Here is a 15,199-nt window from a genome sequence, read left to right on the forward strand (position 1 = left end):
CAATGATGCAGGCTATTTTTATTAGTCTGGCACTATCACGTGGGTTTTCCATGGTAGCGAGCAGCCATCTTGAACAGGGCGAGGGCTGTGCGCCATTCAGGAAAAGATTTGTTCTCACTGAATCCGAATTTGTGAAGGAGAAATAGCCTACCATCTACCATCTGCTAAAATTAAATAATGATGGGCTTGTCAGTCCTTTTAACCTGATTCTTTTGTTCAGAATTCTGAGATTAAAGTCAGAATTCTGACTTTTTTCCTACTTCAGAAAAGTTAGACAAACTTTATTTTCAGAATTCTTAGAAAAAAAAAAATTCAGGATTCTGGCTTTTTCCTAATCGCCCTGGAAAATGTGGGGAGTCATTTTCACAACTTAACAATTTGCGGTATTTGAAAGCATTTATAGCAATTGATGCATAATCTTTTATACAGCAGTTTGACTAATACTTGATCTCTTATTTACACTTTTTTTCTCTTGCTATCCGAGATTTCCTTATTCAGCTTGTGATGAATTTCTTGGATTAAAGTCTAATTTCCTCTATGACGAATTAATGATCCAAAAATTGGACAAAATGTGCTATTTATACGCAATTCTACTTGGAAATCCAACCGTTGACATTGACAGCTCGCCCCTCACAAGATGGCGTCATGCTCGTACCACAGTAAAGTGGGCATGTCGCCTCTATTCTCTGTATCTCATTCACTGATCTGCTTCTTTTAGCTATCCATTTTTACCTTTAGCTACATGTCCACTACTTTTAGCAGCAATTCTGCTACTTTTAGCTTTCAGCTACAGTTTTGATACTGTGATCTTTTAGTTACCACTTTACTCCTTTTTCAACTTTAAGCTACACTAGTGCTATTGCTTTGCTAATTTTGAGTTACAGCTCTGCTGATATTAGTTTTTGGCTTTTATTTTGTTGCTTTTGCCTTGTGTTCTGCTCATTTTAACCTCTCTTCTGTTTATTTCAGCTGTACTAAGTCAGTCTTTAGCTTCTTCAGCACATTTCAGCAGTCACAGTGCCACAAAGTGCATAAACTGTATTTTTAATTCATGACCATTTTTATCTTGACCACCAGATGGCGCAAAAGACCACATCTCCGCCTCAATGTGCATCAAAAACGTGGAGGGAGGAACAAAAGGGAAGCAAGTTGATTAAAAAAACGCCTTTTATTGATAAGTTACCACCAGACATCAGCTCAGCTCTCTCCATCATCATTTTCATCTCTCCTATATCTGGCCTCTCGCAATAAATAATTATTTACAACCTTTAGGAAGACACAAACGAAAAGCAACAAGGAGTGTCATTAGACACGGTGCCAGAGGAGTAATATACAGCGAATGAGAGCCTGGAATCAATACTGCTGCATAAAAAGCTGACAGGTAGAAGGACGACGGTCACTAATTGATAGTCTTGGCTGCATAAAAGGCCTGCGTCCAGTACACCTCATGTTGTATTAAAATCTTCTGAGTTTATTGTGGACCTCTGGCTGTTTGCTGTGGAGCATCCTGATCATCCCAAGAAAAAAAAACTTCAGTTATCTGTGAATCAAAAAGAAAGAAAAAAAAAAGCAGATCAATGACTTCAAAGCCACAACGATCAGAAACAGCAGCTGAGTGCACAGCATTGGTTTAATTTTTCCATTTTGTGTTTCACTCCTTCACTGCAAGAATAGACACTGTAGTCCTTTTTTACACCAACTAATTGATATGAGAGCATTTTATAAATAATCTCACATGTCTCAAAGGTAACACTTTAAAACCTTCAGTATTCAGTGGTAAGAACAGCTGTTTTGGTGTTGACACGTTACCTCTGCACTCGTATCGAAGGTCTGAGAAGATGACATGTTCCTGAGAGAAGACGAACAGTCCCAGTCGGCCTCCAGCCAGGGTGTGGTCATAAACCGCGCCTGAGTCGGAGAGAATGTCCCTGCCCTCGTACACAACCACCCTGCAGTGAGGAGCACCAACAGACAGGTTCAACAACCCAACTCAGACATTTTTAGGAAGCTTTAAACATATGGGCATATACAGTATACTCACACATTAACACAGGTTGAGAATTGCTATTTATTTGATTACTTATTTGATAGGAAATCACTTCAGAAATGTTAGACTATCCCTTTAAAATCATACATCATTTTACATGTATGTATGGGGTTCCAAGTGTAAAATAAAAAGTTTACAAAGTCACATTTTCATTATGTAGCTCACTTCCTGAGTGTAAAATCTGAGTAGAAAATAGATTTAAAGACCATCTTCAGCGGTATTAGCAGCAGTTGATGTTTGTCACAGGATGATGACATGGTTAACATTTCATATTCAAAATTTTCATTATATTTACACGTTTAGATTTAGGATTTAATATTCACATGCTTTTTTAACATTTAAATTTAACAATTTGTAACAATTATCAATAAATTGGAAGTCTGAATAAAATATTAGAAATCCAATTGATCTCTTCTATAAACTTTATTCTTAATCTGAGTCGTATCAGGCCCACAAGCAGCAGGACTCTGAGTGAGTGAAAAAGACCGTGGGCTTTATTAGAACCAAAATAATAAAAACCCAGCTGATCTAGGAGAGAAAACTGCACAATGATTAATGATGAATCAAGTTCTTAACATGGACATCTGACTTCCTAGTCACTCCCCTGGGGGCGGTGCCATATACGTTAAACATTAGACCAGTGGTTCCCAAACTTTTTGTCTTCTGACCCACAAAATATCCATGGCAAAAACTTGTGACCCCAAATATTACGGGTTGAGTACACGAATTTCGTTAATAACCTTAAAAACACAGGCGTTTTGACAATCTAAACAGCTTGTACACACATATAAATACTTATTTTTACTTATTTTGTGTTTTTGTAGTAATTATAGGAAAAAATATTCCATCAGCAATTATTTTATGACCCTTTAAGTTGATTTCTGGAGATTATCCAAGGTGCTTCATGACCCATAATTGGGTTCCAAGCCCAACTTTGGGAACCAAAGTGCAGTGGTTCCCAAACTTTTCAGCTTTTGACCCAYAAAATAACAGTATCAGAGACCTGTGCCCCCAACTATTTTTGGATGATAAACATTTGTGTCAGGTCAACAAAACATGGGCATAGTAACAATATTTTTATTTACTACATTTATCCATTTTAAATATACTAACCTCACTCCTTTGGAACAACTGGCCAAAATGTAATTATTTCAAAAAATCTTTTCAGGACCCCACCTTGAAGTTTCGGGATCCCACTTTGGGTCCCGACCCCAACTTTGGGAAACACTGCATTAGAACATAACCAACTTTGTTTATACAGACAGAAAGGCCACATRTTGATAAGACACACTGACTTCGTTCCTCTGTTTAAACCATACAGTATGGCTGCACAAAGTGTGAAATACAAGACTGCATCTAAAATTCAATCAGTCACAAAATTTCATTCAATTTAGTAAAAATTAGCAAAATGTAAGGACAGTGAGCTAAATAACAATAAAATGTTTGGGGAAATTTTTTAAACTAGGATTTTACACGCAGAATTGAGTGAGGTAAATAATGAAAATGTGTTTGCGACATATTTTAACATTTTATTTTACACTTGGTGTCCCGTGGATACGTGAGAACGGAAATATACAGTCAGAAGTGCCCTCGTCTACAGATTTATAGGTAAATGAGGTAAAACACAAGACCACAACATAAAAAGCTTTGGCTGTATATTCAACTATATAAAAAATGGTATTTCCAACAGTAATAAGGAAAATCTGTGGATCTCTGTTTTTTTTTAATCCTTAATGTTCTGTGACTTTCATGAGTTTAATCCAGCTGTGGTTTTATGACAGCATATCATGAAAATTTAAGTTCAGATTCCGTGCAGGAAAAGCAGCCAAGGAGGGAAATTATTTATGTCAACACGTCTGAACGTTCATTCATCAGCTGTCCCGTTTGGCATTAAGTATCCAGCGCTGAGCAAAAGTCTTGAGTCATCCCTCATTTTCTAATATTTTGCTTCCAAGGAGCCACTTTCTTCAGATTTCTAAAGTAATATGTTTTTCCAGGCTTTTTAAAGGTCTTGTAAGATTCTTTTATTTGAACAGTGGCTGCTTGTTTACTGATTTTCTGTTCAAGATTTGACTATTTTAAGGTCTGTTCTGTTAATGAAGTTACAGAAAGTATCCTAAACTCAAGCTATAAGTAGTGTTGCATTTTAGACCACAATCACCTTATGTTCAAACAACAACGTGATCTCACACAGTACCACAGAACGTCTCAGCTACCACATCAAATTTTAGCAGGGGTTATTTTTGTATTTGCTATAGGTTAGCTGTAATGGTCATTTTGAATTAAATTGACTCCAAAAGTTAACCAGTTGTAGATGCACATCCATTGATTATTTGATTAAGGTTTCATTATTTGTCCAGTCATTTATGAGATATTTTGCTAATAGCTCTCGCTGTACCTGATAAATCCAGTTTTGGGTCGGTGGATAAGATGCAAGCGGTACGCTGTGTAGTCCTTCCAGCCAATTTCATTCGGGTCATGCCACAAGGTTCTGACCTGAGACCGACACACAGAGTGGACAGAAGGTCTGGGGAATTATTTAATGTGAAAAGCAAAGAAACTGGGGGCAGTTTATCTTTTAAGATAAGACATTTTGTCCAAACAGGATGACAATAAAAGCAGTGGCTGTTCAGTCGCACCTGGTGTCTAGTGTTTCCGGTGTGCCACAGGGCGTTGCGGAGATACTCCCCCGGTCCGGTGCTGGAGTGGACCAGTTTGATGGAGAGGCCTGCAGTGGCAAAAGCCATGGATGGTCTTTTCTCCCAGTAAGCCTGGGACACCTGCTCACACAGAAGAACAAAACAAAGTCGATTTATCTGGTGAATATAGAGGAAGTGATGGTTAAAGGGGACATATCATACAAAATCCACTTTTTTTAGTCATTAAATGCATTTTGTTTGGGTCATATTTTTCAACCCATTTAGTTTTTTCTGTATTCGCTATGATGTTTTCTGAACTATTTAAATGTGAAAAAGAAGGATTTAAAAGCCCTATATGTCGCCTTTAAATAAAGCCTTTTTAACGTAAAGATTAGCTTAGGATCTAAAGTTTTATGAGCCAAAAAATAACAATAAAATTCAAATTTTAGTGGGGATGTTTTTTAAAGAATCCTCACCTGTTTCCACATGACAACATAGAAGCGTCGACTGGACTGATAGGCAAACACAATACCTACATAGTCATCGTCTCGGTTGGTGTTCACATAAAGAGTCACGCTGAAGTCTACAGAACTGAACTTGTCATATCCTGTGTCAACAATAAGATGATAGATTATTTTAAAAATAAAACTATAATATTCAGAATAACTTGCTTTTGAACTCACCTAAAGCAATTCCAGGGTCAGAGTTGGCTGTCTGCAGCAGCTCCCGCCCCTGACTGCGGATCACCCACAGGGGATCGGACTGCGTGGTGCCTTTAGGATCCAATAAAACGCCTTGAAACTTCCTGAAGTCCGTAGACCCGATGTCCTGGTTCAGAGGACAGGGATCCAGTGAGTCTGGAATGCTGTCGTTGTCAAAGTCGTCGAAGCATGCATCTCCACTGTCATCGCCTAGGAGTTAGGGGAATAAAGGGAGAGCGTGTAACTGGATCTTGTGAATTGTTTTCGAATGAAAGAAGGACTTGATGATAAGATCATGTAAATGTTTTGTCATAGAGTCATAGGCTGTGTCCAAATTCAGGGGCTGCGTCCTTTGAAGGACCCAACCTACCTGTTCTATGTGGGCCAGGTCCTTTGTGGACTGCAAAGAGGGGAGGAAAGTGACTGTGAATTTGGACAGTCTAGCCTTCAGCCTAAAGTCGGGTTTTCAGTGTTCTACCTTCATAAAATACTGGTTTTATTATTCCCAATAATTTAGTAAAATTGTTTTCAAATGGCTGGAAAATGCACAGTTTTGAGTGGATCTTTTACAAACTTTTATGGGAGAGAATACCTGTGGATCCCCCTACAACTGCTTCACTCCACACCTGCTTGTTGCGCCTCAATGTCAACAAATGTTGGCAGGTATGAGGATTGTACTATAACTGTTTTAATCAGACAACCTGGTTGCTTAAGTTAAAAACCCCAGCGTATGTCCTGACCTGACAACTGTGACGTGACTAAACGAAGATTAAGATTAATATAATTAATGTTATAAATTAACAAAATTAGCTTGGAGGAAACACCATTCGATCTCGTTTATAATGATTTCTGACCAGAATAATATTGGAAAACACGTCTACGCAAATGACAAAGACCTAACAACACAACCTCTTTAAACTTTCAATTTTTGTACCCACAGATTTTTATTTAAAACTGTACTCATATCTCTCACTTTGTCCACCATTACAACAAAAAATAAAAATCTCACGATCAGCCCGCAATGCATTTTGGGATAGGGTGGGCTGTGAAGGATACACAGAACCTGTTCCTCAAATCTGAGGTAAAGGAGGACACATTTGTGGGCCACTTAGAATTTGGACATTCTATCTGTGACGTAATTGGCCTTCAACTTTGCCTCCTCGAAGGACCCAGCCCCTGAATAAGGACACCGCCATAGTCTTTAAGCTGAGAGGCACAACAGTTCTAATAATGCAAGCAAATCCACTGGAAGAGCCAAGACTGACCATCTGAGTCCATCTGGTCCCTGTTGGGAACCAGTCTGCAGTTGTCCCGGTCATCAGGGACACCGTCATTGTCATCGTCGTGGTCACAAGCATCGCCTCTTCCATCCTTGTCATGGTCGGCCTGGTTGCTGTTGGCAATGTACGGACAGTTGTCCAGAGAGTTTTGGTGTCCGTCCTCGTCGATGTCCTCGTTGTCGTCGCACATGTCCCCCACCAGGTCGCTGTCAGAGTCGAGCTGCAGACACACACCACGTGCTGCGTATTTGTACATTGCTAAGTTATAGCTTTTGATGCTTATAGGAGCTTTGTGAGGTTTTTTTTAGGGAACCTGCAGTGGGTTGTGAAGGAGAGGACAGTTGTCACACTGGTCTCCAACACCATCCATGTCTGTGTCCCGCTGGTCAGTGTTGTACACAAGAGGACAGTTGTCGTACTCGTTCAGTTTCTCTAAAGGGAAAGAAGCAAACACACACACATGCACGATAGAAAAATCTGTTTTTTGTGTAGAACATATTACACAACAACAAATATWAATCAAAACAGTGTTTTGCTAACTCAACCCATATTTCAAGAGTCAGTAGATTCCATTTTGAACTCCTTTCTTACTTTATAATTTGATCCAGATTCCTGTCTGAAGTTTTTTTAAACACATTTAATTGTTTAGTTTGTTGGAAACAAACTGTGTTCTTTCCAAGCTGATTAACATAAATCTGTTTGTTAGCATAATTCCAACTGTCACTCTAAAATATTTTTAAAACAGCAAACTAAATAGCAAATAAAACTTTTATACCCATTGTTTCACTCAGTTGTTTGACATTAAAAGTTTCCTCTTACAAATTTCAAAATACAGAATAGTCCAAGTTATTTTAATAGTGCAATTAGGTGTGAAATATATTTGCTTTAATAACTGCAGTTCAAATGTTTAGCTCATACCGTCTCCATCAATGTCGATGCTGCAGGCGTCTCCTTCTCCGTTGTCATCGGTGTCTGTCTGCTGTGGGTTGCTGTCAAACGGACAGTTGTCACAGTGATCGCCAACCCCGTCCCTGTCCGAATCAAACTGCCGAGGGTTATACGTCAGCGGGCAGTTGTCCTGAGCAAAACAAACACATTCAGACTCGCTGCATCGCTTAGGAATGTGAAAATGATGAATGAGTTCACTGAAATTTGTTGAAGGATAAACAAACAGAACAAAAGGCAAAATGAGCAAAACAGTAGCTAAAAGCTAAAATCKGCAAAACTAGTTGTAAAGCTACAATTACCAAAACMGTTGCAACAATTTAAATGTAAGACAGTAGCTAGAACCTAAAGGGAGCAAAAAACGACAAAAAATGGAGCAAATACGCTAAAGTAGATTAAAAAAAACAGTGTAAACAGGGCCGGCTCTAGCCCATTTGGCGCCTTGGGCAGGATTTCACGTGGCACCGCCTTGTGCAATTTTCTAAATCTTAGTGCCAATGTACATACATTCACATAACAAAATAAATAATTTTGTCGTTAATACTGTATTGGTTTTTATCTTTAGAAACCATGTTGTCCAATTAAATGGTTAACAATATAATTTATTTGAAACAGATTACCAGAAGTTTACCTCATACCTGCCAACATTTACTGACATCAATGAGGAACACTTGTTCGTGTTAACTAACAGCTGTGGAGTGAAGCAGTACTAACGGGGGCCAGTGGTATACTTTAATAAAAATGTAAAAGATCTGCTCAAAATTCTGCATTTCNCTTGGGCAGGATTTCACGTGGCACCGCCTTGTGCAATTTTCTAAATCTTAGTGCCAATGTACATACATTCACATAACAAAATAAATAATTTTGTCTTTAATATTGGTTTTTATCTTTGGAAACCATGTTGTCCAATTAAATAGTTAACAATATAATTTATTTGAAACAGAATACCAGAAGTTTACATCATACATGCCAACATTTACTGACATCAATGAGGAACACTTGTTCATGTTAACTAACAGCTGTGGAGTGAAGCAGTACTAACGGGGGCCAGGGGTATACTTTAAAAAAATGTAAAAGATCTGCTCAAAATTCTGCATTTCCCACCATTTGAAGAACATTTGACTAAATTCTTGGGATTAATAAAACAACATAAAATCACTATTTTATGAAGGCAGAACACACAGAAAAAGTTACCTTCATAAACCAGAGGACCCAGTGATTGTTCTACACAATAAATCAAATCTATGCTGATAAAAAGTTATAAAAAAATTTTGTTCCACATTTGTGGTGCCCCCTACATGGATAGCACCCGTAGCATTTGCCTATACTGCCTATGAATGCAACTCATTGTATTTCTATAAGGATTTTTTATTTGTAAATCAAGTTAAATAATTCATAACATATACAGAATACATATGTTGGAGTCAACACACTACCACTTATTCAGCTGAATGCTATAAATAATTTAAATGTCAAAGTACAATTCAGCATTCACATTTAATCTCACCCTCTCATCTATAATGTTGTCATTGTCATCATCAGGATCACAGGCGTCCCCCTGCCCATCCTTGTCCAAGTCTTCCTGTCCAGAGTTTGGCACTTTGGGGCAGTTATCCTGCAGCCAATCATAACACAGCTTCATTCAGTCCCATCCAGTGTGAACAAGGTTCAGAATGCTGATAGATTTGGGTTTTTTTTTTTTTCACCTTCTCACAGTGATATGTGGCATTCTGCATGCATGGCAACGCTGTACTGGGCCAGCCGTCCAGGTCAGGGTCCTCACCACACAGGAAGCCATCGCCAGCAAACCCAACGATACACACACACTTATACAACACCTCAGAAGCCAGGCCAAGGTATACACACTCCGCATACTGGTGGCAGGTGTGTGTGTTGTCTTTGCAAGGATTGTGTGGCTCACACACCTACGACCAGAACATTTCTTTGAGAAYATAGCATTGTTGTTTAAAGCTCGGTGAAATATGTGGAAAGAGGAAAACGCCTGCCTGTCTAGTTTTCGAGGCTTCCTGTAGTCCGATGCCGAACAACTGTGTGCCTTTGTAGCGAGGAGGGCAGGGCAGACAATAGAATCCAGGATCTGTGTTTACACACTTTGTAAAACACAACCCCTCCACTTCACACTGAAGATATGGAGAACAAGGCACAGTGAGCACATCAAATACAGGAAATGTTTGTTGCTTAGTAGAGCTATGCTCACAGTCACTGTTATATATAAAAAGCCCTTCGTTCTTTGAAGAAACGCAGATGTTCTGCACCCTTTTTCTGCCAGTTTTAAACCAAGATTATTTTATGTTAAGGAACCTTGAAAATAAAACTATGTAATCTCATGCAACATTTCATGTGATCTGTTAGTGCTTGGGTTTGCCTCATTTGTCTCTACGTGGCCCTGTGATGGACTTGCACCCTGCCCTTCTCACAGCGACTCCTGCACACGGGCACCAGTGTCCCCCCGTGACTATGAAAGGAAGTAGTGGGTAAAGCTAATGGATGATTAGTACTTGGAGTGTGTTGTGATCGACTGCCCCACCAAATTTGAGCTCATTAAAATATTGGGAAATATTCTACATTTTTTATCACACAGCAGGAGAAGACGATAAAAGGATAGTTAAGCTTTACTTAGATCTGTATTTGTAGTTGGCTTTGATTATTGGACACAATTCTGGGTAAAGGTTCTAAAAAAACAACATTTCAAGAAAGACAGAAAAATATTTTCGAAGATTTAGCAGAACTTAGATGCAGTGGACTAGTGCATACTGGCCAAATATGAATTTACTTTTGGAATTTACTTTATTAAATTACGTAGTTGACTTTTGTGAGAAATGAAAAAAAGAAAACTAACAGTGGTGCTTGCAGCCTCTAACCGTATTGACAAGGATTATTTTACTTTAACAAATTTTTGACATGTTGAAGGTTAAACAAGAACGGCCTTTCCAACGGGAAAATGACATACCTCAAAAACCACAATACACCCTTTTATGGAAAGTAAAAGGTTTTCTTGCCRCTGTCAACGTCTCCTGTTCTAAACATCTGTACAGTCCAGACCTCTAAAGAGTAAAACACCCAAGGCAGCCAAGAAATGAAAGATTCTTGTCTGCAGCTTAGCAGACAGGGATGTTAGTCAGCGAGGACCATGCGTGGCACCAAAAATTWGTTTCAGACCCTTCTGTTTCCTTTTATTTCATTTGTTTGTTAGATGTAAGTAGACGTCATAAAAGTAAATTTGATCCCCTCTGGCCCTCTCACCTCATTTTCGTCTTCGCAGTGTGTGCCGTTCCCTTTCAAACCCAAAGGGCAGCGTCCACATTCCCACGATCCGTCGCTTCTCGATGTGCATTCTACGCCGGGAAAACACGGACTTGAAAGCAAACACATATCTGAAAAACAAAAGCTTTAAGGTTCGACAACGACACAAAACCAGCACAGACTGGGTCAGTGGAGCCTACATTTCTTTTCATGGGTTTTAATTATTTCCCTCTTATGTCTTAAGCCTCATTAACTGAATAAACACTACAGGATTGAATGTAATCCAGCATTGTTTAAAAATATGTTTCCCCAAATAAAAGAAGGATTTATTCATGGATTTGAGGATTAGTTTATTATAGGAGGTTTTCCTTTAAAGTGAAGATGATCATACAGGAAGTGTTTGATTTACCAACGGGACACGGCTCTTTGTTACACGCTTCGTAGTCCGCAGCTTCACCGGCGCAAGGTTTGCCGCCATTCTGAGGGGCGGGACTCGAACACTCCCGCTGGCGGCTTATGAGGCCCCCACCACATGTCGCAGAGCATTGTGACCACGTGCTCCAGGCCGTCCACCTTCCTGCAACTGCACACAAAGACACAACACTGTACCTATAAAGAGATGTGGTGACAGTGTAGATTAGTACTTACTGGGGCAGATTGTGTTGTTGCACGGTCGCGTCTCCCCGGCGCTGCCTGGGCACGCCCTGCCCCCCTTCTGTGGCGGAGGGTTGTTGCACAGACGGACACGTGTATTGTAACCTTCTCCGCACGTGGTTGTGCACGAAGACCATGGAGACCAAAGACCCCAGCTCCCGTCAACACGAGCTAGATTTGAAACGAGTGCACGGACATTTTAAACGTTTGTTAGCTTGAAATAACACGGACTGCTGAAACTGCTTTAGTCTAACGCCGCACATTGTTGGAAAAGCATGCAATTGGTTTGTGATTGTTGAATATTGTGATGATGACTACCACACCTGGGGGGTACCAGAAGCTCAAAACAAGTGTCAATAACAACAGCAAAATAAATTATTTGGCAATGGCAGAGAAGATTTGGCAAATTTTTCATGTGCGCAACCCACATACTCAGCTCTACTGCTCAATGTAGGGGTCACCCCGAGGGGGAATAAACATTTCCACTTGTCTTTGACCTTAGAAGAACTCCGTCAAAAGAGACATTTTATTTTCTTTAATCAAGATAACAAACAAAATAATAATCTTCTTCATAATTTTGATTTATATTTTCTTTTAACTAAAAGTTATCATTTTACAAATCAAAGTTACATGAAATGAATGACTATCTTCTTGGTGTATTTGAGACCTATCTCAAATACTTCTTGCCTTTGATTTATAAAATGAGAATAACTAATGGTATTATTACTGTTATTATAATATATTATACATATTATCATAAAATATTATTAGTATAACTAATAACACATGCACCAAAGGGGACATATCACGCAAAATCCACTTTTTTATGTCCAKACTTTTCCAGTTCTGCATAGATATTTTTATATTCTGTTTGGGTCATRATTCATTCAGTTTTCTCTATTTTCTATGACATYTTCTGAACTAGTACGTCAAATTAATTGTGAAGAAACTGCCAAATAAGGTCTGGACTTACGAACTAAAAATGAACTATAAGAGAATAAAGGCAATATTATTCTCCTCTGGCTCTGGGTCAGACTCTGGCTCCAACATGTAAGGCTGGATGGATAAGTCTTCCCTTGTTGACGTCTTTGATTTGTATATAAAACGTTTCTGTGCAGCTGTATTTAATCGTAAACCCCTGGATCAAGCTACAGTGGAGCGGTTTGGAATCTGGAGGGGACTGGTGTGTAAAGCTCCTTGTTTGGATTTAAAGAGGCAGCCTCAAAATGAGTTGATCTGAGACACACCTCAGATAAGGAGTGAAAGAGGGACCTATGGAGTTACAATAGGGAGGAATTCAGACTGAAGCATTGCAGTGCAACTTAAACCCCAACGGAATGGTTTAAATGGGACAAATAAAGGGTTTAAAAGCAGGATATGTCTCCTTTAAAAGGGAATTGGAAACTCTTTCCAGCGGTATAAGATTTATTGCAAAGAAGCATCGTTACAAATAAGAAATAACCTACCAAACACAAATTTCCTTAGTTTTTCTGCCAAGTACATTTGACATAACATCCACCCTAAATTCTATCGTTTCTGCTAACTTTCATTCTTCTTCGCTCCATACCATTCCTTCACCTCTTCAGGCTCTCTTCCACCTGCTCCCTCACTATAGCTCACACTGTCTAATGGGACTACAAGCACTTTGAGGTGTATTTGAGACCTATTTTGGTTTTACCAGTTGCAAGAACTCCATTAAAACCAAACCGTTGAGACCACTTGTCTTACTCTTGCGGTCACACTTGGTCAGAGTGCAGCTGCGTGTTTGAAGTGAGGGCCCGGCGCAGGGCGTGATGCCGTTGCAGGACCGGCCCCGTTGTTGCCCACCACGTCCACAGGTCGCGGAGCAGTGGGTCCACTCAGTCCACGGGGACCAGCCGTCCTCGTTGTCTTCAAACACAGACACAAAGTATCCAGGTTTAAGGTTTGCATTCATGAAATGTGTTGGCCCGACTCTCTGAACTCTAAATCTCACTCACCGAGACAAACAAGACAGCATTTTCTGTCGACAAAGACCGGATTGATGCAGGACACCGGGGGACACAGCGCCTGCTGACACACAGCCTTCCCATCCTGGAGAAGACAGGGCCCGTGTGATAAATTTAAATTGTGACGAAAATATAGCGTTATTTGAGCCAGATGTTTCGATTCKTGCCAGAGGAATGCTACACTGTCAGGAATAAAGTCTGGCTGCTTCCCGAACGCATTCTTKACTAAACTTAATGATGTTTTCTAAAGAGAAACAGACTCAAGGATTAGACTGAAGTACGAAAAAACATACAGAGGGAGACTCTGGAAATAAATCAAACCACATTGGAAATGTGAAACTTCCCTGGTGAACAGAACTGGAAGGGATGTTTTGACATTTTGGACAAGAGGCTCATCTGGTTTCTACCTGAGAGTCCAGCAAGAAAATTACCATCACTCTCATGTCCAATCGTAAGAAAGACGTCAAGTCTTTTAACTGAATTAATCATTCTCTGCGATATTCCATTCAGTGGGAGGTCTGCATGTATGTCTTAGGTTGTCCTGTTGTAATGATATGAAGCTCTGACCTGACAGGAGCAGGAGGTGCAGCTGTCCGTCTCCCAGACGTCTCCCTGCTCGTACACTCGTCCGTCCTGCACACACCACACCTCCCCGTCTCTGTCTCTGTCAAGACCGTTGTCCTCCCCGTCTCTGTTAGGATTGTTGTCCTCCCCGTCTCTGTTAGGATTGTTGTCCTCCCCGTCTCTGTCAGGATTGTTGTCCTCCCCATCGCCGTCTCTCTCAAAATGGTTGTCCACCTGGTCTGTGTCTCTGTCAGAATGGTTGTCCTCTTCCTTTCCATTGCTTTTGCTTCTGCCGTTGCTGCTACTGCTGATGCTACTTCTGCTGCTGCTGCTGCTGCTGCTGCTGCTCAGCTCAACCAAAGATATCCGCATCTCCTCATTTTCTTTTGACTGACAAGAATAATAAAACATTCAAGAACACTGTCAGGGAATAAAATCCAACATTCTGTTATTTCACACAAGTTTTACTGTGGAAGTATGTCACACAGACACCGATTTGCTAATTATTTTCCCTCCAAACTAGCCTTCTGTAAGATTTACTGCAAACCTCTGTGCCTCCTGCCAGAAAATGATGACATTTTAATTATTTGTTCTGGAAAAAAAGCTGCTTCCTGCTGCTTTTGACATAAAATTCCCTAAATGATAAAATAAAAAGTTGTGTTGAAATGATCTTAAAAGTGACATTCAAACCACAAGAAGGAATTAATTAATAAAAATGTTCCTGAGCTGTCAACTCATTCTGACTTTTAAATTTTTTTAAATAATTTTTAGCCTCCTTTTTCCTTTTATACCAGACCAAATCATGCAAAATCTTTTAAATATTATTACAGTTTCAGTTAAAACAATACATCAGTTTGTACAGAGGAAGCTTTAAAGTCATATTTCGATCATCACTTTTTGAACTTGTGATGCGATTTTTTTCTTCCCTTTTTGACATTCACCCGATTGATGGAGAAAATAATCAAYTAAATACTTTGCTGTGATAAAATGAGGGGAAAATAGTTGCAGCTGGAAACAATTTTTCCAAAAACAAGGTCAAAATCATAAAAAGTGACAAGACTGTAAGTTTGTATGAAACAGATGAAACATTACTTTTTTCACTTTTACAGCGTTAAAC

General features: G+C 39.5%; 1 protein-coding gene across 1 annotated transcript in view; it reads right to left on the reverse strand.

The window, feature by feature from the left end:
• Positions 1-1,149: 1,149 nt before the first annotated feature.
• Positions 1,150-15,199, reverse strand: part of LOC106516615 (thrombospondin-2) — a 16,993-nt gene continuing 2,943 nt past the window's right edge. The window contains exons 4-21 of the mRNA XM_014007059.1: positions 14,086-14,472; positions 13,510-13,603; positions 13,259-13,420; positions 11,525-11,701; positions 11,286-11,459; positions 10,877-11,007; positions 9,619-9,753; positions 9,319-9,537; positions 9,120-9,227; positions 7,586-7,745; positions 6,981-7,099; positions 6,653-6,887; positions 5,370-5,597; positions 5,163-5,293; positions 4,687-4,827; positions 4,446-4,543; positions 1,810-1,949; positions 1,150-1,540 (exon numbers count right to left, since the gene is read on the reverse strand). Coding sequence (XP_013862513.1) covers positions 1,533-1,540; positions 1,810-1,949; positions 4,446-4,543; positions 4,687-4,827; positions 5,163-5,293; positions 5,370-5,597; positions 6,653-6,887; positions 6,981-7,099; positions 7,586-7,745; positions 9,120-9,227; positions 9,319-9,537; positions 9,619-9,753; positions 10,877-11,007; positions 11,286-11,459; positions 11,525-11,701; positions 13,259-13,420; positions 13,510-13,603; positions 14,086-14,472 — 2,847 coding nt within the window. The 3' untranslated portion in view covers positions 1,150-1,532. The remainder of the gene's footprint in view (positions 1,541-1,809; positions 1,950-4,445; positions 4,544-4,686; positions 4,828-5,162; positions 5,294-5,369; positions 5,598-6,652; positions 6,888-6,980; positions 7,100-7,585; positions 7,746-9,119; positions 9,228-9,318; positions 9,538-9,618; positions 9,754-10,876; positions 11,008-11,285; positions 11,460-11,524; positions 11,702-13,258; positions 13,421-13,509; positions 13,604-14,085; positions 14,473-15,199) is intronic.

The sequence above is a fragment of the Austrofundulus limnaeus genome, unplaced genomic scaffold, assembly GCF_001266775.1.
Source record: "Austrofundulus limnaeus strain Quisiro unplaced genomic scaffold, Austrofundulus_limnaeus-1.0 Scaffold39, whole genome shotgun sequence".
Classification (NCBI taxonomy): domain Eukaryota; kingdom Metazoa; phylum Chordata; class Actinopteri; order Cyprinodontiformes; family Rivulidae; genus Austrofundulus; species Austrofundulus limnaeus.